This window comes from Dendropsophus ebraccatus, chromosome 9, assembly GCF_027789765.1.
Source record: "Dendropsophus ebraccatus isolate aDenEbr1 chromosome 9, aDenEbr1.pat, whole genome shotgun sequence".
In the NCBI taxonomy this organism is placed as follows: domain Eukaryota; kingdom Metazoa; phylum Chordata; class Amphibia; order Anura; family Hylidae; genus Dendropsophus; species Dendropsophus ebraccatus.
Window position 1 is genome coordinate 78,740,095 of NC_091462.1, and position 21,454 is coordinate 78,761,548.

Below are 21,454 nucleotides of genomic sequence, written 5' to 3' on the forward strand. Positions count from 1 at the left end.
AGGGATGTTCGAACCTCGGGGTTGATCGAACTTGATCGAACTTGAACGTTCTCGAACCTGCAGCATTTGATTCCCGATTACATAGGCTGTATCCCGGAATTCCAGGCGCTACTCGGGCTGTCTCCTCCTTCCCCACTGACCGGGAAGGCATCGGGAATCAAATGTTGCAGGTATGAGAACTTTCGAGTTCGATCGAACCTTCAAAATCCCGAGGTTCGATCATCTCTATTAGGGCCTCTTATAACAAATAGGAATTACCTAAAGCTGACAACCCCATGAATTACATATGTATTCATTGAATATCAGTGGATATGCTTCCTAAAGAGGACCTCTAGTCAACCCCCCAAAATTAGATGTTATAATAATATTGAAACTGCTTAGGGTGACCCCATTACATACCTTTTTATAGTTTCATGAAACACCATTCCGTTCCTGAGATGTTAGATGGGTTTGACCTTCATATTAATAATACGATTGAATATCAGGTTAAGGGAATGATAATATAGTTAAGGAATATAGTCAAACCACATGACTGTCTAATCCTGTTTCCTAGTTATAGAGAGAACCAGGGTCGTGATGTGTCAGGACCAGTCAGCAATCGACCCTGGACCCCCTTATGGCCGCTAACTGGCTAAACAGCCCAGATATGTCATGACCCGGGTCCCCTTTCTAACCAGGAAGCGGCCGGGGACCCGGGGGGACCAGAGCGGCGGTAAGCAGCATCAGTGCTGGAACTGGGGAGATGAGAGCATGTTATTTCTTTCAACTTCCCCTTGCATGGCACTTTTACAAAAAAAAAAACACCCTGTCCAGAGTTGTCCTTTAAGTTCACACCCGTTGGACTATCAACTGAATTTTCTGAGAAACTATAAATTCTCATATTTTGGTAATGGGAGGGTCTATCAAGAAACTGGTGGTGTGTAGTCAGGGCACCTATGCTATATAATGATAGTAGCATTTTTTTAGGGGTTGACTACAGGTCCTCTTTAAAAGGATTGTCCTATTTGAAAAAAACAAACACTTTTCTTGTGTCCTCTTAGAAAATTGCCTGTCATAGTAAGGTTACATAGAAACCACCTACATACATAGACCACCTGCTCAATCCAATATGCCCTTGTAGCATTTCCTTATTATCTTAGGATAGATAGATGTTTGGCTTTCTATTAAATGTGTGTGAGAATACTTGAGATAGGCAAAGTACATTGCAAGTCCCACAGGATACACAAACCATTGAGTGTGAGGTCAGTTTTCATATAGAGCTGAGGAATATGTTGGTGCAGCAATAAATAATGTACTCTATATACACTTTCTAGGTCCTTGGCGATTGAAAAAAAAAAACAATACCACTACCTTCTTCAGGCTCCATAAACCTAAATGCCATTCTTCTCTTAAAATATCAGGATTATAATTGATTAGCAGTCTAAAAATGTTTACTTCTCTATTGATCCTCCAAAATGGAAATCACTCTGAATTACTATACAATGCAAATATGATAATGGACGGTATCATCGCTAATAGAAATAAAAAAAATAATGACAATTCTGTAAAATGTATTTTTCTGCAAAGTGATGGCATTGAGTGATTTAAATACTGGTCATACATGTACATACCACTATCATTTTTTTTTATTACACTCACTACTCATTACTCATTGTCAGCTTGCTATAGTAGTGACAACATGAAGCCATACTTTTTTCATTTAACTCTATGACCATTGAAGGAAAGAATTGGAGCTTTTTGTTGACTTGGTGGATGATTCAATGGAGTTGGCTCCTAATCTGCGTCTTGCTATAGAATGTTATAATTCTGTGTATGGTCCTGCCTCGAACCATTTGTGAAAGACCAACAATGAAAATATGGCAAGATTCTCTCAAACGATCAACGATTTCTCGTTGGTCGTTTAATCGTTGCCTGCTATTACACGAAAAGATTATCTTTGAAATCCTAACAATCTAGCGACCTTTCGAACAATAATCGTCCCATGTAATATGGCCCTAAAGGTGCTCACACATGGGATAGCAATAAGCTGAGAACTATTTCTCCTGATCCCTCCCCACACGTTTTTGTAATGTGTATGGTGAATTTAAATTATACAAGTTAGCAGATCCAGATGTTTTTTCCACTACCGTCTACTTTGTTACTGCTTTTGAATCACATAGATAAGTTGGTACATTGTAATTAGTTTTGATATGGTAATGAACATATTTGGTAAATCAGCTGCAGTGCTTTCATTCATCTCCAGATACACGAATGTGTCTACTTAGAATTTATCTTTATTGCCTACTTTCTTCATTGGTTCAGTTTTTGCAATCACAACCTGTTCAATGACTGCTGACAGTCATGGAGAAATCATAGTTGTCTGGCATATCATACAAGGTCACATTGAAGCTTTATAATTGCCAATCAGTATTTCTAATTTATGTTTCGTTTCCTTTTGATTTTACCCCTGTTCCTGAGAGCTATAATTGTAAAACTTATTGAAATTCTGGTTTGATAGATATCATTATGTAAAAGTTTTAACTACTAATTCTAAGTGTAGTCATTTTATCTACTGCTTCATTATGCATTACCATGCATAAATTAACATGTTAAGTCTGTATGTTATTTCATAGCATCTACACTCTTTAGCCTAACTTAATAATATTCATTAAAATAAAATACAAATATTGAAAATAATGACACAGTAGATTTTCTTCAATTGCATAATAAGCGAACCCAATGGGCGGCAAATTGCAAAATATTCTTGATTATAGGATATGCATATTAAACATAAGAAATTTACATCTAAGGTTAGAGAACCTGTAAAATGAACTCACATAAAAAATACTACAATCACTTTGTTTAATAATTTCAGTCTAATAAATAGTTGACTCTTTTGTATCTGATTTTGTTAAGTACTTGATTGTTTTACAATATTTGGGCTATTTACATTCTTTGACTATTAAATGCTGAGTTAAAGGGATTTGATGCTTGTGTAGCTCAAAATCTTGACAATCTGCAACACCTAAGATCAGGTTAGCTAATAATCTATCTAGCTATTAAAACTAAGCCCTACACTACAGCTGCCCCTGCTCCAGCCACTCTCCCTGTCAGCTAACAGACTGCAAGTGAATCAAGCATCAGGTGACCTGGGTCTTTTTACACCCAGGTCACCTGATGCAACCAGCAAATCATTGCCAGACCAGCAGCCAACATGGCTGCAGCATAGCAGGTTGCGCCAGCCCCTTCCCCACATGTTTATTGGTTAAAGTAAGCCATCAAACATGTGGGGAGGAATCTATCATTTTTACTCGAGCACCACATGGTATTCGTCATGGTATCAAGTACTTTCAAGCAAACCAATGCGGGAGCGAATAGTATACTCACTCATCTCTACCACTTATATGCTGCAGTCAACAAAAATTCATAGCCATAAGATGATATACTGCAATAGATAAATATTAGTGTAAAAAATAGTCAATATATAAAAGTTTAAAAACTTAGGGGGAGATTTATCAAATGGTGTAAAATTTAGACTGGTGCAAACTGGGCACAGCAACCAATCACAGCTCAGCTTCCAGCTCTGGGGAAAGAAAAGAAGAGCTGTGATTGGTTGCTTTGGCCAGTTTGCACCAGTCTAAATTTTACACCCTTTGATAAATCTCCCCCTTACTCTTTTACTATGTACAGTACAACATAAAAAATAAATAAAATACATAAAGCTTATCCCCAACAGACCAGGTTGTATGAGGGTTGTATGATGTTAGAAAACTTGGCTGCTATATTCCAGGAAAAATGGAACTATTGTCCACAGTCTGTGTTTGATATTGCAAAAGAAGACTGTCTATTTTATTGTTCCGTACTTGTTCTCGCTAATGTGCTGAGTATTCCTGAACTATGTCGAGAAGACTTTGAAGTGAAAGAACATGTTTGACTGGGCCAGGGCTCCAATTTGCTTTTCTTTCCATCCAGCTAACTTCTTAAGGCCCAAGTCTTACTGTATATGAGCATCGATCTAACAGATAACAGAGCCAACCACACGGCTTTATATTCGATATATATCAGGTCTGCACAGAAAAGCGATAGCTTGTTCATATGGGGCTTTGTTGTCACACCCTTTGTTAGAGATGTGTGCCCGACAGACGATTATTTTTTGAGATGGCAGAGTTTAGCGGTTAGGCAAGGAACAGGCTTTTGTTGATTGCACAGTGCGATATCTGCTTGATTTGATGTGTAATAGGGCCTTACGTCTCCATTCACATCTTGTTTTGTTTTACTGTCAATCTTCAGTATACATCAAGATACTGCCAAAAGATATGCCCATATATACTGCAATGTACTCATGGTGGGCCCACTGAATTTACTAGACAGAACATATTTTACTGGAGATAAGCGAAGCACATTTGGTGAAGCAAGATTTGCTGTGTATTGTGGTGTCAATTCGCTTTGTTCTGCTAAGTAAATTCACAGATTTGTTAAGAAATTCGCAAAAAACATGGCGGCTGCACATGTTAACTGTCTGGAGCAACACTGGGCGGGAGAAAGGGATTAAACATAATCCCTAGCACCCACCTAATCAGCTACAGGCCTATAGGAATTTACTGGGACCAGTGAAGACACAGTCCATATTATTCACTCACTGGGCACTGGGCACTGTAAACTCCTGTAAACTCCTATTGAGTTATACCAATTTACTGGGATCACTGAATTGAGTGTGTGCCTTACATAATCAGTGCTCACACTCCACTCCTACTGTGTTCTAAAAATTTGTGTCACTTTACGATGCACATTTACCAATATCCACTGCTGTCCTGGGAGAAAATAGATGTTATGCCGCTGTTCCACCAAGGTCCACTGCTGTCCATGGTGGAAATTGGATGATTGACTGGCTGATTGACCTTTTTTTATTGTGATTTTCCAGATTTTGATGCCTTAACAAAAACATGCATTAACAAATTTGTCCAACTGTAAAATTCCCAGTACTGTAGCTACCATAGTTTGGCTGTTTTATTGAAATTCGTTAAGATTCGATTCACCAATATTAACAAATTTACGAACCTCACAAAACGAATTTCCGGTTGCTTTGCTTATCTCTACTACTGACTATTCTCATTGCATTTCCTAAAAGTTCTTGTGCCATTAAGCCCCACACCAAAAAATTAACCAAACATAGTAACAAGACCATTTCAGGCTATTAAACTTGAAGGGTCTGCCGTTTGCATGCCCTGGTGTATGTTGACAAGCCTTTTTGCTAGCATCCTTATGTGCACCAGTGATTGGCAGCAAAAACGAGATGTAAATGGGGCCTTATGGAGCTGTGTTGTATGCACAGCACCTACTATAAGCTTGTTTATTGCCTTCATTATTATATCTATCTGTGTTTTATCTGTCTTTCCTTCTTAAATTGTTCTTTTTGTTCTTCCCTTCCTCAAATTACAAGTAGTAACAGATTTATTCACTTTATGATAAGTAGACACCTTTATGCAGGAGACTATTTGTATTCCATTGTGCCAACTGAACCTTAACCTGCTTTATTCCCAAGTCACGTCTGCTTTCTGCAGTCTTACGAGTTCTTGGCTACCTCACGTTGTAGTTTTGCCTTCTGCAAAGATCTGCAGAAAAGCAGAGTAATAGGGGCCTTCTAAGAGAATTATGAGAGAGGCCAAAAGTTCAGAGAAGGTGGATTGAAATGGATGAGATGCTCAGAATGTGGAACCAGAAATAAAAAACATCAATTTATCAAGGACTCTAGTGTCTTTTTCATTATACTGCCTGAAAGCAATTCCACAGATCTAGCATACATATTCTACATACATACAATGGGCAGGCATTGCTCAATCAGAAGGCATAAGGCTTTGAAATATCTGACTCACATGGCAGCATCAAAATACATGAACCTCTGTCAGATATATACTCAGCCGCTAAGTGATCAAGTAAATATTCAGAATAATGATGCCACCTAAGTGACCTTCTACAGTGGATGTGCCAACATTTCTAAGTTACGGTCTTAAGTATTGTTTTCAGAGTCAGTCCTGACATAACCCGTAAATGGGGCAGGGTGGCTTAGATCAGCTATGCCATCATAACAGATGGATCTGTCAAAATGACTGAATTGCTGATTGATTCACCTCTGCTCATGTCGAAAAATCATCTAAGTGCCCCGGAGGAGGTCAAGTAACAGAACTAAAATTAGAATCAATGTTTCGTTGTTTGAGCTGCAACCAAGACTTTGATGTGGTTGCAATATATAGAGTGTGATGGTATGGTAAATGATACATTTCTATGAAAATATGAAGCACAATTGTGATGTCCGATTTATAGACTGGTAAATACTATTTAGATAGACAGAAATAATATAGAACATTTGGCTGGAGTTTGCAGGGTAGCTATATTCCCCACCCCCCTAAGATTTAAAAAAAAAACGACACTAAAAAGTCTTGTCTTTTTTTTCATTACTACATTATAAAGCTCGCCTACACTTAACTGTAAAAAACCCTTTTCTTATATGTTTGTAATGAACCAGCCTCCCCCCCCCCCCACATATAATTAATGTTTCCTAGTTCATTGAAGATTTCTTGGAATAACTATCGTAATTCATGTACCATCTGACCTTGTATATGTTCAGACATATGAGTAAGGAAATTAATAACATATTGCTAAAAGTCACATTATTTATATGCTTTCGCAGCTGCTGCTTGGCATTGAATGCTGCCCTTGAGCTTATTGGTAACCCAGTATAGCCATTTAGACAACTGCTTTATATAAGCTCTAATTTTGCGCACAACAATTATGCTAACCAAAGCAAACATACAGCTCAGCTTTTCATCATACGCCAAGCATACTTTCCCATTCAGATCTACATTCCGTACAGGTCAGAAGCAAAGTTAAATATTTCACTATAATAGAAATCTCATGAATATGATAAAACCCTTATGATGCCTTGAGGAAAGCATTCATCTAAGACATAAGAACATGAATATCTTAAGTGAATATTTAGATGACATATACGTTTTTCTATTATTATCTGTAGGGCCAGGGAAACATTGTTCCCACATAAATGTAGATTTATTATTTTGTTTTTATTTTACTGTGCCATTTTTGTTGTATATTACAGGTCTATTATAATATATTGTGACAAAAAAAAATATTTGTGTTTGATATGCTCATCCCTTTGCTGCTTTAAGTCTAGGTTCACACACGCAGTAAAATAAAAGCAACCCAAGTGAATATTCATACATCGTTCTTTATTGCCCATTTGATATAAAAATAATATAATGATATATATAAAATTATAAAATCTCATTATTTGTGCAATTACTGTATGTCCATTATTTGGCCTTAAAATGACAGCCATTTAAAAAACAAACAAAAAAAAAACGGCTATCAAACAGCCAAAATAAAGACAGTGTGTGAAAATAGCACAATAAAAAATTAAAAAAGGCAATAAAATATGTATAAAGGTGGCTGTATTTTTCCTCTTATTCTATAGTCATATTTTGCTTATATTTTAGGCTACTGTATGTTCTGACTATGGGAACGAGCCACCATTTTCTGCCAAAGGCAGTTGATAATTGTACTTGTAATTGTAATAGTCTCAAAAAATGAGATTCTTTAAAGCGACTCTGTACCCACTTTTCCCCCTCCACAACTACTTATACCTACTTGTAGCTCATGTGAAGTCCATTCTTCTAGTATGTTTGTGGACGCTGGTAGAGTTTTCGTTCGGGTGAAAAAAGAAGTTTAATTGTGGAGATGTTGTGTCTAAGAGGCGGGGCCGAGAGCCTTCGTGCCCAGGTGAAGCGCCGCCTCTGTGGTCCCGGTCTGCGTCTTCCCCTCTTCTCGTTCCGCCCTTTGTTTTCTTGCGTCAAGACCCCTGGTGGCGTTTCCGTGCCGTGAGAGGTCAGCGCCCCCTCGTTGCGGGTCACACCGCGCGTCGTCCACGCCCAGTGTTGGCAACGTGCTTCTGCGTGGCCCGCCTCCAATGTGTTTGTAATCTGCCTCCCCATGTTCCTGTCCCACCTCCCATGTCAGTCTTCATCCACCACGCCCCCCGCTTACGCTGTTTCCGTCCTTTCTATCCTCAGCGTCGCAGCGCATGCTCAGTAGAGCGCCGTAGCGCACGTATCCGGTCGCGTCACTGCGTCTGCGCGGGATACGTGTGCTATGATGCTTTATTGCACATGCCCTGAGACACTGAGGATAGACGGGAGGCGGGACAGGAACATGGGGAGGCAGATTACAAACACATTGGAGGCGGGCCACTCAGAAGTGCGTCGCCAACACTGGGCATGGACGACGCGCAGCGTGACCCGCAACGAGGGGGCGCTGACCTCTCACGTCACGGAAACGGCGCCAGGGGTTTCGACGCACGGCGCAGGCGCAAGAGAACAACTTCAGTAGTGAGGGCTGACAAAGGGTGGAACGAGAGGAGGGGGAGATGCAGACCGGGAACACAGAGGCGGTCCTTCACCTGGGCACGAAGGCTCTCGGCCCCGCCTCTTAGACACAACATCTCCACAAGTAAACTTTTTTCACCCGAACGAAAACTCTACCAGCGTCCACAAACATACTAGAAGAATGGACTTCACATGAGCTACAAGTAGGTATAAGTAGTTGGGGAGGGGGGAAAGTGGGTACAGAGTCGCTTTAAGAACTTTGCAAAGCAAAACTTTTTGCAAAATTTCTAAGGAGTTTGTAGAGATGGCGGGCGCACATTTTACACATAAAAACAAACAAAATCCCCTATTGTACTCCTGTGGGTTTCTGGTGTTTGGTGTTTCTGATGAGCAAACTCGCTGAACCACACCATGAAAGCTAATTGCGCACAATTGTTTAGTTTTTTTTAATACTATAAGGTTCAGTTCAAACAAACTTTGCTTCAAAGTTAAACAAACCTGTTGAACTAAGCTTTTGAAAAAATTCGCTCATCTCTATCTTACACTATTGATCATATTATAAGCAATGTAACTTTGGTTCGTAAAAGATGGCCTGCTTGATTCTCAGAACTTTCTTATGGTCACTCATCCTAAGAAATATTCTTAAATTATCCAAGATATTTACTAACATAGGAACTTTTCTTTCCCAGGACTGGATCCATCTTTTTCCCCCACCCAGCAGTAGGAGTGACATGGAGCGGGCAGACTTCAAATCCTGCAGCCTCATAAGCAGAATACAGATAGGAACGAAGTGCTCCGCTTTATTCCTACTGTAGATTAGCTCATCTCTAGTTGCCATCTTCAACGGATGTTGAAAGACCCATGTACATTAAATGTTAATGAACATGTCCAGTAGACAGAAGAGATAGGGAAAGATTTATCAAAGTGGTGTAAAGTAGAATTGTCTTAGTTGCCCCTAGCAACCAAAAAGAATCCACTTTTCATTTCTTACAGATTCTTTGAAAAATAAAAGATAGAATCTGATTGGTTGCTAGGGGCAACTAAAGCAAGTCTAATTTACACCACTTTGATAAATCTCCCCCATAGTGCAAAACAAAGAGGAATGACCAGAATATAAGGTAAAGCAAGTCAGTATACTGCACAATGATAGCAGATTTGCCCAGTTTTGTTATATCAGACACAGAAGAACCAGTTCAATGCTGCAGACACAATATGTTGTTGTAATCTTAATAAATGGCTGAAAAATCAATTTAAACCATATTTGAAGAGAATAAAGAGTTTAATAACATTTGTCACAGGGATAGACATGACTCACCAGTCTACAGCTACACGGCTGCATAATGAAAGGTGTTTCTATTTTTATATGTTTATCAATGTTTTAGCCGTCTACTCTGACTCCATGGAGCTCATGTTTTTCATGAAATGCCTAAAAGGATTTTACTGTTTGTAGCTAAATATCAAAGTATTTTTATACAGCAAAAATACCATTAAATTATGAAATTACTTGAGAATTTGCAGAGCAATTAACTGTGCGTTAAACACAGCTGGATGATAATTTACTCTTAGTGAATCAGCCTTGTTTTACATATTATGTGCTGGTATCTTGACTGGCAGCTTACATCTGGTGCAGTACTGTATAGCTTGTAGTGTCGGACTGCAGTACCTTGGGCCCACCAGGGAATTTGATTCTAGGGGCCCACCCTATATATACCAGATATAAACAGCACCAAACCTTTCACATTACTATAGCAGTTTTGCACAGAGCTGTGTATGTGACCAGCAATGCTAGCTCATTGCTAGTAATTTGCCAGCCACTTTATGCAAACACCATAGCTTGCCGCTTAAGATGGAGGGAGCCTGAGTTAGCATGTGCGGCAGGGAAGAGGACAGGTGGCAGGACTGTGCTTATTCTTCACACTACATACTGCTGCCGGTCACCCAAATCACTCCCTGCCTCTATGTAATAAGATGAAACTCCAGGTTACTATATAGAGGCAATGACTGTCCAGGTGACAGGCATATGCAGCAGTGCTGGGGGATTATATGTCTTCCTGGAGCTGCTAGACATGGAGTTATATCTCCTACTCAGCGGTCAACCAAGAGGTCGGCCCACCAGGGGATTCCCCTCCTACCTAGTGGGCCAGTCCGAGCCTGATAGCTTGTATTTTATAAGAAGACTTATTCTTTTTCTATTGGTTTCACCAGTGGGGAAAGGGGGGGTATCTAGTCATGTAAATGAATAGTTTCATGTACAGATAATCTTTACACTTGGAAAAACGGAAAAACAAAAATATTGTACGAAGATGTGTTACATACTCCAGGGTGGTGGTAATCGGGAACAAAATGCATTATAAATCTAGGCTTATCTAGGACTTAAACTTAGCCAATGGCCAATCTCTCCGATATTGAGTTATCTGGCCTTTAGAATTGATGACATATACTAATGGTGCGTTAACATGAAGAGTTTTATCTGACCGATTTTGGAAGCCAAAGCCAGGAACGGATTTGAAAAGAGGAGGATTCTCAATCTTTCCTTTATGACCTGTTCTCTTCTTATAGTCTGTTCCTAGCTTTGGCTTCAAAAATCTGTCAGATAAATCTCTTTGTGTAAACACACCATCAGGATAGGCCTTCAATATAATATTGGTACGCTTGTCTTTGTAATCACTGTACTATTATGAGTCACGGTACAAGTATCTTCAGCATTGTCCCAGACAAGTGAAAAGGAAAGTGCTGGTTAACATTAAAGGTTAACATTAAAGGGGTTGGTCACTTTACAGTAAAAGTGTTCAGTGTACAGTATTAGTAAATGTACTCACTGTATATACTGACAGCAGATCCCTTTGTACCTCATAGAGCTAAAGTCCCCCCCTCCCCCCTTCCAGGCTGTGCTGCCCTGCTCTGTGGTGAGTCTGTTCATAAGATGGTCCCTTTAAATAAAGGGGCTGATATCTTCTGCTCTGCTCTCCTCGGAAAGCCAAGGATGTTTTCTTTAGAGAATTTGTGCACTTCATGCTCCACTCTATTAAAAAAAGCCAAAGACAGCAAAAATATCCTCATTAAAGGGTATTACCAGAGATAATATTTCCTAACTGATCCCCGTCAGCCTGTTGCGGCCACTGGAGAGGTGGTCATCAAGTTTACATCAGGGCAACTCTGTGAGCGACTTCCATAGTTGCATAGTTTAATTAATGTAGTTTGTGAGGCAATAGCGTTTGCACAGCTCCTAGGAAAGCCAATGGGAGTCATGTAAATTGGGTAACTTCCTTATTTCGGTTGTTGTCGACTTCCTGGCCACTTCCAGAAGCCACAAACGTTCTGAAAGAATATGAAATGAGAATAATCCTTTAAAGCCAGCTGGAGTCTCTAGCTACTCTCTGTAAATTATAAACTTTTGTGAATTATTATAACTAACTAACGCAACATCGTTCGAATCTACTTAGTAAATGTATCAGTCTTGCACAAAAATGAACTTTGTATAGAAAGTAAATGGCCCATGCTGGTAATCATAGTAATAGCATACTACAGTGTACACAATACAGGATGTGCTTTATGCCTAATGGATTGAACATACAGTACTAATGCTGTAGAACTTATATAAAAAAAAATGTAATTAATGGCTACAATGTTATACTCAATTGTTACTAGTGTAGACTGGCATTAAATTCCTTTGCATTGACATATACAATTACTGTAATGCTTGAAGGTACATTTTGTAATTGTAAAATGAAATGTTCTTTGCAACATTTATAGGATTATATAATATAACGATTTTAAGTATATATAACATAAAATACATGACAAAGCAACCAGAACTTGCACATTGTTATTTTAATAATTTTTTGGTTAGGAACATGGTGATATGGCTTTTGAGAATGATATTTTATTACTTATAAAGAACAGAAATCCTTTATTACAGCCCAAAATAAACCCAGAAACCAAACTGGACCAACAATTACAGGTTCATACTCTAGTACAGTCTCCAGACCAGACCTCTTAAAGTGTGACTGTCATTTTATTTTATTATAATTATTTTTACAGAAATTAATAGTACAAGTGATTTTAGGAAACTTTGTTATAGGTTTTATTAAAAGCATCTTTCTGTACTCAAAAAGCTGTTTCCCAGCCGAACCCCCCCCCCCCCCCCACACACACACACACCACTTTTTATCTGTGCATCTGTACAGAGAAGTGAAGACAGTTTAGCTGAGTCCATTATAACCTATAGAGGGGGGAGGGGGATGAGTGAGCAGGGAGAGCAGATAAGCAGCTCTGCTGTTTGCAGACTGTCTGGGCACATAAACTGCTGGAATCAGAGGTCAGAAAGGTCAATGCTCATCTAGGAGCTTGGTGAGGTAAGATTGCAGGATGTAGTGTTTTGCAGGGCTTTATTTTCTCCTCTCTGTGCTCCCTCACCTCCCTCAACCCCTCCCCCCTCCATAAAGTATAAAGCCACAGAAATCCTGCTTCTTCTGCAGTGAGGTGGGAGGTAGGAAAACAGCTTTTTGAGCACAGAAGGAAACTCTTTTGCTTATTACCTATTACAGAGTTTCTTAAAATCGCTTTTACTATTAATATTTATTGATTTCTAAAAAAAGAAAACACATTTAAATGACAGTTATATGTTTAAACATATCCAGTGGCCTTATCAGACCCATTTAATAAATAAAGATCCCAAACTAGAACTCCTTAAAAGGGAATGAACACTGAGTCACCCCACTACAGTGATAGGGGCAGCTCACTATTCATTGAAGGAGGTTGGTAAAGAAAAGGGTGGAAGGGTGTATCAGTGCATTGAGGGATAAAGTATTAAGACACCCCCCCCCCCCCCCCCCAAAGACACACACACACACACGGTATACCAAATGGGTTAATTAGAATACTAATAAAACTATTTATTTTTGGGGTTCCCATTTGTAATAGTTCTAGTTCATTCCTCTAATCTGTATACTCAGAACCTTTCTATGTTGATGTATTTAATGTAGTCCTATTTTCAATAAACAATAGTTAAAGGAATATTTGGGATTCTGCAGATATTAAAGTTATAACATTTTCAGTAGACTTTCTGTATTAAATGTTTGTAGATATTCAGTAAAAACCTTCATTCAGGACAGCTTACAGTTACGTATGTGTGTCAGAGCTCCCTATTACCTTAGAATACCCTAATAAGTTTCTTTTTCGCCTGCTCAATTAGACTCACCTTCAAATAATCCTTCCACATCCACCTCTTCAGAATGACCTGTCCACCTTCATATCAATCCTAATTATCCGGCTCTCATAACCTCCAGTCTTGTCCATATCTATTGAACCTTGTATGCTCTGTTTCCATTTGAAGTAAAGGATAACAATAAAGTAATATTATAAACCTTAGTTTTGGAAGGACATTTCATAACTAAGATTACTGTATGTCACCACCATACAGGCGGCGTCTTTTTATATAGACCACCTCTATTAGTGGCCGTATATAATATGCCGGCTGCCTTCCCCTGATATGTTCTTGAAGTGGGAACATAGACTTGCAGTGTCCTTGCTAGCTAAAGAAGTCCATAAGAAGGGTGAAAGCACTAAAAACGACAGGTGCCTTCTCCACATCTATGTAATACGCCAGTGTGCCTATGGCTATGTGTTTTTTAATGATGGCCATCATGTGTATTGTGTTTGTCTTGTGAGAACTGGCTGCTGTTTCTGGGTGGTTTGGCAACATGGTGGTTGGGAATTCTGTCCCCATGCACCATACTGCTGTTAGTTAGTCAGGAGGGGCTAGTATCAGAAGCCTTGTAGGAAAGTTCTGATTGGTGTATGTGTGATCATGTGATTCACGGGGAGCATTTCTCTTCTAAGCCGCGTGCCAGTTTAAGAATCATGGCCTGTGAGAAGTAACTGCTGATGCAGCAGTAACACATCAAGCACTGTAATGCTGGGCTGATATTCTGACCTGTCCGTGTTTCCTCTGTGTCCTTTTGTGGGTCTTCACTGTCTTCAGCTGCCTGTAGAGTGATGTGTTGCTCAGACAATCACAGGCTGACTAAGACCGGACAGCACCATGGACAGTAATTGGCTGAGTGAGCTGTCACTCTAGAGACAAGAGTGACAGCCCACTCAGCCAATTACTGTCCACAGTGCTGTCCTGTCCTAGTCAGCCTGTGTCACTCCTGAGACAATAGAAGAAGGAAACTGAGGGAGTGCAGATAAGTAAGTATGATGGGCAAACTTTTCAAACTGTACTAAAACTGTTTAGCTGTTTTAGTGCAGTTTGTTTAAAGTTCAGTTCGGACAAACCCAAACTTTAAATAAAAGTTTAGCGAACATTCTGAACCAAACTTGCTGAACATGCTAAAGTTTGCTTATCTCTACTTGTGAGGGCTGCCACGTGGCCAGTAATCCAGGTGGAGGGAATTTAGATAAAAGGGTTCAGGCAGTGTGATTAAGTATATAAGAAATGTGACTACCCAGTTTACATACCTTTATTAAAAGAGTAAAGCACAAATAATAAAAGAAACATAAAACAAAGTCTCTGGACAGGGATATGTGCTTCCTAGTGTTGAGCGAGCACTAAAATGCACTTTGCGGCACTATATTGACACAGCTGCATGGCTGTTTTATTACAATGCCACAAAGATTTAAACACTTACCCCACTTCCGGCGTCATATTGATACAGGTTATGATAGGTTGGGATAGTGTCCACTACATGGTTAACCTATCCATAGGTTCCTTGTTTCATGGAATGTGGGAATAAGGCCTTAAAGGGGTACTCCAGCAAAAATATTTCTATTTCAAATCAACTGGTTTCAGAAGGTTATATAGATTTGTAATGTTAAAATTACAAAATTTTAAAATTACCAAATTATTTAAAAATATCAAGTCTTCCCATACATATGAGCTGTTGTATGTCCTGCAGGAAATGTTGTTTTCTTATCAGTCTGACACAGTGCTCTCTGCTGCCACCTCTGTCCAAGACAGGAACTGTTCAGAGCAGGAGAGGTTTTCTATCTGGATTTGCTCCTGCTCTGGACAGTTCCTGTCTTGGACAGAGGTGGCAGCAGAGAGCAATGTGTCAGACTGGAAAGAAAACACCATTCCCTGCAGGACATACAGAAGCTGATAACTATTGAAAGTAGTAAGATTTTTAAAGGAAGTAAATTACAAATCTATATAACTTTCTGAATCCAGTTGATTTGAAAAATATTTTTGAAAAGATTTTCACCAGAGTACCCCTTTAATCTGAGAGCCTGTCAGAGCCTTCATATATAAAGAGAGCTATAAGCCTGAGGGTCCAAACCACATTGGAACCAGCACCATTGCTGTGTAACCAAATGTTATTCATCTTTCTGAAGCATGAATGACATGCAATTTAAAAGTCACCTTTACTACTTCTGCCTACACCTTATTATTGCTAAATGAACTGACAGACAGGCTTTACCATAGCCTCATTTAATGATAAAATAATTATGACACAGCAGGTGGCTTCAATTAGCAGAAAGGGAAGCAGAGTTTTTATGCTCAGCTAGCAAAAATAATACATTAGAATACACTTACGTTTTTTCACAATGACCTAAATGTATAATCCATGGCATGCAAAAGATAGCGTTGATACATAAAAAATAAAATGGCCATAAGACAAGCAACTGAGAATTATAATTCAAAAATAGGAAGATTAGATAACTAACGTGTAAAAATCAGAACTGAAAAACTTCTGCTAAATCCTTTATTACAACAATTATATAATACCAGGACTGAAGACCATTGTTTGCCTTGGTTCAATATTTGGAAAGTAGTAACTTTCAGCATTTCTTATAGACTGCACTGTGTTAAAGGGGTTATCCAGCACTACAAAAACATGGCCACTTTCCCCTACTGTTGTCTCCAGTTTGGGTGAAGTTTTAAAACTCAGTTCCATTGAAGTAAATAGAGCTTAATTGCAAACTGCACCTGAACTGAAGACAACAGTAGGGGGAAAAGTGGCCATGTTTTTGTAGTGCTTGATAACCCCTTTAGGCCGGTTTCACACGTAGTAACAGTGCGGGCGTTAAAATTTCTGTCCCGTACATCTCCGGGTGGTCTGGCGGCTGTATTTGAAAACCACTTACGGTCTTATCGTAAGAGTCCGGCCGTAGTGTCATGATGTGTCTTGGCTTGTTTGGCCCCGCTCAAAAGCATGTATTTGATTCATGAATCTGCCCCCGGGCCAAATAAGCACACCCACATCCCTATAAAATCTCCGCCCACTCGCGAAGTACGCCCATATGCTTGTAGTGTTTTGAATGCCAAAAAAATAAAAAAAAAGATGTCTGATGGCGCTAATAATGCGCCCTATGGGCCAGCCCGGCGTATGAGGCTGCGCCGCAAGCACCAGCTCGTGGTGCTTTCGATCCTGTGGAAGATGCGTAATTATTACCAGCGTTTGTGTGTAAGTCTCTATATATTTTTTTTTTTTTTTTTTAAAGCTTTATGTAACTTATTTCAAACTAGCCTTACAAACTGTTTAGGCTTATAATCCGTAAAACATTGATTTAAATGTATTGTTTATGCAAGCTCCCTTAAGTACTGTTGACCAAAGGTCCTTAAATGCAACTGTGTAATAATTTTGTGACTAATTGAGATGTCTTAAAAATAATAAATTTAATTTTTTAAAAATTCTTCTCAGAGGCAAAAAGACGCAGAGCAGCGCCGTCTGCAGGAGGTGGGACGGCGATATTGGGTCCACCCCATCAATGTTCGGAGGGAGACCCGGGGCCACATTGGTTGCCTGTATGATGATTTGCGACGGTATGTCGATTTGAATACATCAAAGTCGTCAAATCTTTGAATGTAATATTGCAAATGTAAAGGTTACTGTCCACAAATGTTTACCCCAAAGTCCATAATTTTATTATGTTTTTTGTTTATCCTTACAACGTTTGATGTTAATTTCAACATTTGTAAACCGTATGACATCTTCCTATGATGTGTGTTTGTGTGTAATATTAGTGATCAATATTTTTCTTAATTTGTTGCAGACATCCTGACAAGTTCCAGGACTTCGTGCGCCTGCCTATGGAGGCCTTTGATAATTTACTTTCCATTTTGACCCCACATCTCCAGAGACAGGACACCTACATGCGGAAATCCATCCCTCCTGTGGGACGTCTGCTCATAACGTTAAGGTGAAGATGCTTTATTTTAATGCGAACTATTTGTTCATGTAATTGTAGTGAAATCTAATATAGTGTTAAAATATGTAATAATTTAATATGTAGCTGAATGTGAAATAGAATCATAAAATACTATTTTTCATTTTTTCACAGATTCTTGGCGACAGGGGAGAGTTATGTATCGTTGCACCTCCAATTCAGGGTTGGTACGTCCACCATCTCTGGAATTGTGAGGTGCACGTGCGCCGTGATCTGGGAGCATTTGCAGCCCATCGTGATGCCCAGTCCGACCCGGGAGATTTGGTTGCAGTCAGCAGCAGGCTTTCAGTCTGTGGCCAATTTCCCCAACTGTATAGGGGCGGTTGATGGTAAGCACATACGTGTGAAGCAACCACCGCGATCAGGATCACAGTATTTCAATTATAAGAAATTTTTTTCTGTGGTCCTGATCGCGGTTGTTGATTCCACGTATCGTTTCCTTGCCATCGACGTCGGCTCCTATGGCAGTACTGGGGACTCCCGGGCGCTACTGAGATCAGAGTTTGGGAGGCGAATACTGTTAGATCGCGTGACTCTACCTCCTCCCACTCCTCTTCCGGGTACCACGCATCCCGCTCCATTCGTCATGGTAGGGGATCAAGCCTTCCCTTTACTCAACAACCTGCTGCGCCCTTACCCACGGAGAGGGCTGGATGAACGGGGGAGACTATTTAACCGGAGGCTGAGCCGGGCACGTAACTTCGTGGAGTGCGCCTTCGGGATCATGACTAGTCAGTGGAGAGTGTTTACCACTGCCCTGCAGTTGAAATTGGCCACAGTTGACATGGTCATTAAAGCTGCCTGTGTTCTCCACAACTACCTTCGGGACTATGCTCCCACCCCGGAGGTGAACGTGGAGACACTGCCAGCTTTTAGTGCCCCTATCAACTATGGCCAAGGGAGACAACTCAACCGCGGGATAGTGGTCAGGAACCTCTTTGCTGACTACTTCATGACTCCTGAAGGCGCCGTGCCCGTGCCCCTTTCACAGCCTCCCTTATGAGCCACGGCAACAGGACTGATGTTTTCCCGCATGTATGTCACCTGTCTCTGGGATGTGTGTTTTTTTATTTTCTTTTGTTGTTTGAACCCGATGTATTGGTTGATATTTAATTTTCATTCTCTTTTTACTAAAACAAAAAATATATTTTCTTATTCGACTAAACAATGTGTCTGCCTTTTCAATGTATGTAAAACATGTTGTGTGTTCCCACATAGTAGTGTTCGAAAATACACATTACCTCACTCGATATACTACTGGCCAGTAATTATCGAGCATGGTCACATCATGCTAATGTTAATTGTATAGTCCTTTGAACCTAGTGTGCTGAAAGATTGATGTGATCAAAACATGTGCATTTCCTATGGAGTGACCAGCAGGGTGCGCACTATATGTCTAACTTTCTAGTGTGGGATATGTAACAGGATCTGATATCTTCTAGTGCCACAGTCCATCTCACTTCTTAACAATCACTATTAACACACCACATATATCCCTCCACACATCACCCAGGTGCGCCAGCTGGATGTGGTCTACTTAGGTTGCGGTTCAAAAATATTATTTTATCATCCATTTTTTTTCTGTAAAACACAGAAGAGTGTATTCAAAGATTAGAAATCTCGCTCTTTACTTGATCACCTGTTCCTTGTCTACAGTCATCTCCTGGATTTCTTATCCAAAATCCATCACATCAATCTGCCAGTGTAAACGCTACATTATGTAGTTTATTGTGTGTACGTTTATATATCCTCCACTTTGTACATAATGACCACATGCTGGATGTCCTGCAGGAGGAGATTTCTACTACCATCGGACATAGAGCTCTATGTGGAAATGATAGTGTCATGATAATAACATTAATGTCCCAAAATATGTTAGTGCTCATCACAAGCCTCTCCTGCTCTGCCCACTTCCTGCCTTGGCTACAGATGTCAGCATAGAGCAGGCTCAGACCTCAAAAAGAAGGAATCGCAGCATTCACTACATCTTCGCTAGTGGCTTCACAATACGTGTATTTCACTCAGTATAGCTAACAAAAACAGCAGTGGATTCTAAACACCCAAAGGATCTCGACACAATGTTGTAATGTTGTGGATGTGCGCCATTAAAACACTAAATAAGGACATTTCCAAATAACATCCATTCTTAGAAAAAAACTTAGCAATATTTCACTTTAAATGGCGCACAGCCACTCTATTTCTACATTGTGTGAACACAGCCTTTGTGTTTTTAAGCCACTACTGGTTTTGTTAACAATACTGACCAAAATATACTGACTCAAATACACGTATTGTGAACCTACTACGAACATGTAGTGAATGTTGCGATTCCTTGTTTGTCATGTATGACAGTGCTCTCTGCTGCCATCTGTGGCCAAGGCAGGAAGTGGCCACAGCAGGAGAGTGTTGGCCTGATAAATGAAATACTTAACTACATTATAATATTTCCTATCATGACACATTCATTTTAACACATACAGCAATGTCTCACATATGATTAGAAATATTCTCCTGAAGGACATCCAGCATGTGTTCATTTTCTACTAACGTAAAGCATACAACAAAATTTTATAAGACACAATAGCAACATTCAATACAGCTTTCTATGCAAACAAAGTCCACTAAGTATTTTGAAGCGTATTTCGTAGTTCCTTAGTGGCAGTCAATAATCATTTGTTTTTTTAACCCTTAAACACTAAAACATAAACAAGTAAAAAATAAGATTTCGGGAAACAACAAGATATGTCGCAATGGATTTATTACATGTCAAAAAATAAAACATTCACATGATAGTGTGTGTGGGTGGATGTGGGCGAGGGTGTGTGGAGACTACTTTGGACCATGTTGACAGAAGTTAGAATAGTGTGCAGAGGCAATAGTGTGGGCAATATGTGAAGGACACAGCCAGCCTGACTGTATTCTGGCACCACAAAAATAAAAGGGACATCCCAATCCCCCCAAGCTGTTATTGTCATCCCTAGCTAATGTGATGCCAGACCTTCTAAACAGTGTGTTATTGATGTGGTCCTGGTGCACACAAATGTTAGGAAATTATTAATGCTAGTAAGGCGCGGTTGGCACTAAGGCCCTACAGTGTAGCAGACAAGGGGTGGTGTTGGTGTAGCTGAGGAGAGGGAGTGCGGAACAAACACAAATGTTGTTGGACGGTCAAGGCACATGTCACTCTCTCTCGCCAGGCTCCACAGGACCCTCTTGACATCTTGGTGGTGGAGTCCTGGCCAACCCCTCTGCCAGATTAGGTTCTTCATTCTCTTCATCCGATGAGGCCTCTGCTGGTTGCTGAACTACTTGTGGTCTGAGGAGAAAACAACACTGGTCACTATCTAAGATGGCACTTTTGTTTAAGGACATATTTAGCCAGATAACTAAAATGGAGGCATCCAATGCAGGATTACACTCTGCCTGCTTTCACACTATTTTCTATGTACGAGGTGCCACACTAGAACTTTTTACAATATATTCACACACTGTTGACCCAAAATGTGGGTCTTCACAAGGCCACCCGAGTGGAACATTAGTTTACTCTATGGACACATTGCGTACATTGTTTAAACATTATGAAGACAGTCCACGCTATTGGCATAACTGCCATTTCATGTTCTGGATTAGATCCTGGAGGGATCAAAAGCTGTTCCCAAAGCGGTTAGGCCAGGCTGCATTTGTTAGTTATCTGGTGTCCAGCAGGGGGCGCCTCATCTTCCCGAAATCGAGATTACTCTAAAGTGTTCACTAAATATACTGCTCCCCCTGCTGGAGCCTCGATGTATACAATCTATATAAATCTAACACAGGTCTATGTCTGCACACATAAGACACTGAGCTACTTCCATCATCATCTGCTACTACCATGGACACATGCAATTAACACACACACTTACCTGCGGCGT

The 21,454-nt window shown here is 40.0% G+C and overlaps 2 protein-coding genes across 2 annotated transcripts in view; both read left to right on the plus strand.

The window, feature by feature from the left end:
• The window catches only part of GRIN2A (glutamate ionotropic receptor NMDA type subunit 2A), a 379,959-nt gene that overhangs the window by 244,880 nt on the left and 113,625 nt on the right, over positions 1-21,454 (plus strand). The window lies entirely within an intron of this gene.
• On the plus strand, positions 16,858-18,714 carry LOC138801149 (uncharacterized). Its single transcript, XM_069983675.1, has 3 exons — positions 16,858-17,142; positions 17,373-17,519; positions 17,661-18,714. Exons 2-3 carry the CDS (start codon positions 17,410-17,412, stop codon positions 18,547-18,549), a joined length of 999 nt encoding a protein of 332 aa, XP_069839776.1. The 5' UTR covers positions 16,858-17,142; positions 17,373-17,409; the 3' UTR covers positions 18,550-18,714.

Bases quoted from the DNA above. Each gene is read 5' to 3' on its own strand.
- LOC138801149 (XM_069983675.1), top strand. From the start codon at position 17,410: ATGGAGGCCTTTGATAATTTACTTTCCATTTTGACCCCACATCTCCAG. The intron at 17,520-17,660 runs GTGAAGATGCTT...ATTTTTTCACAG, and splicing joins CGTCTGCTCATAACGTTAAG to ATTCTTGGCGACAGGGGAGA.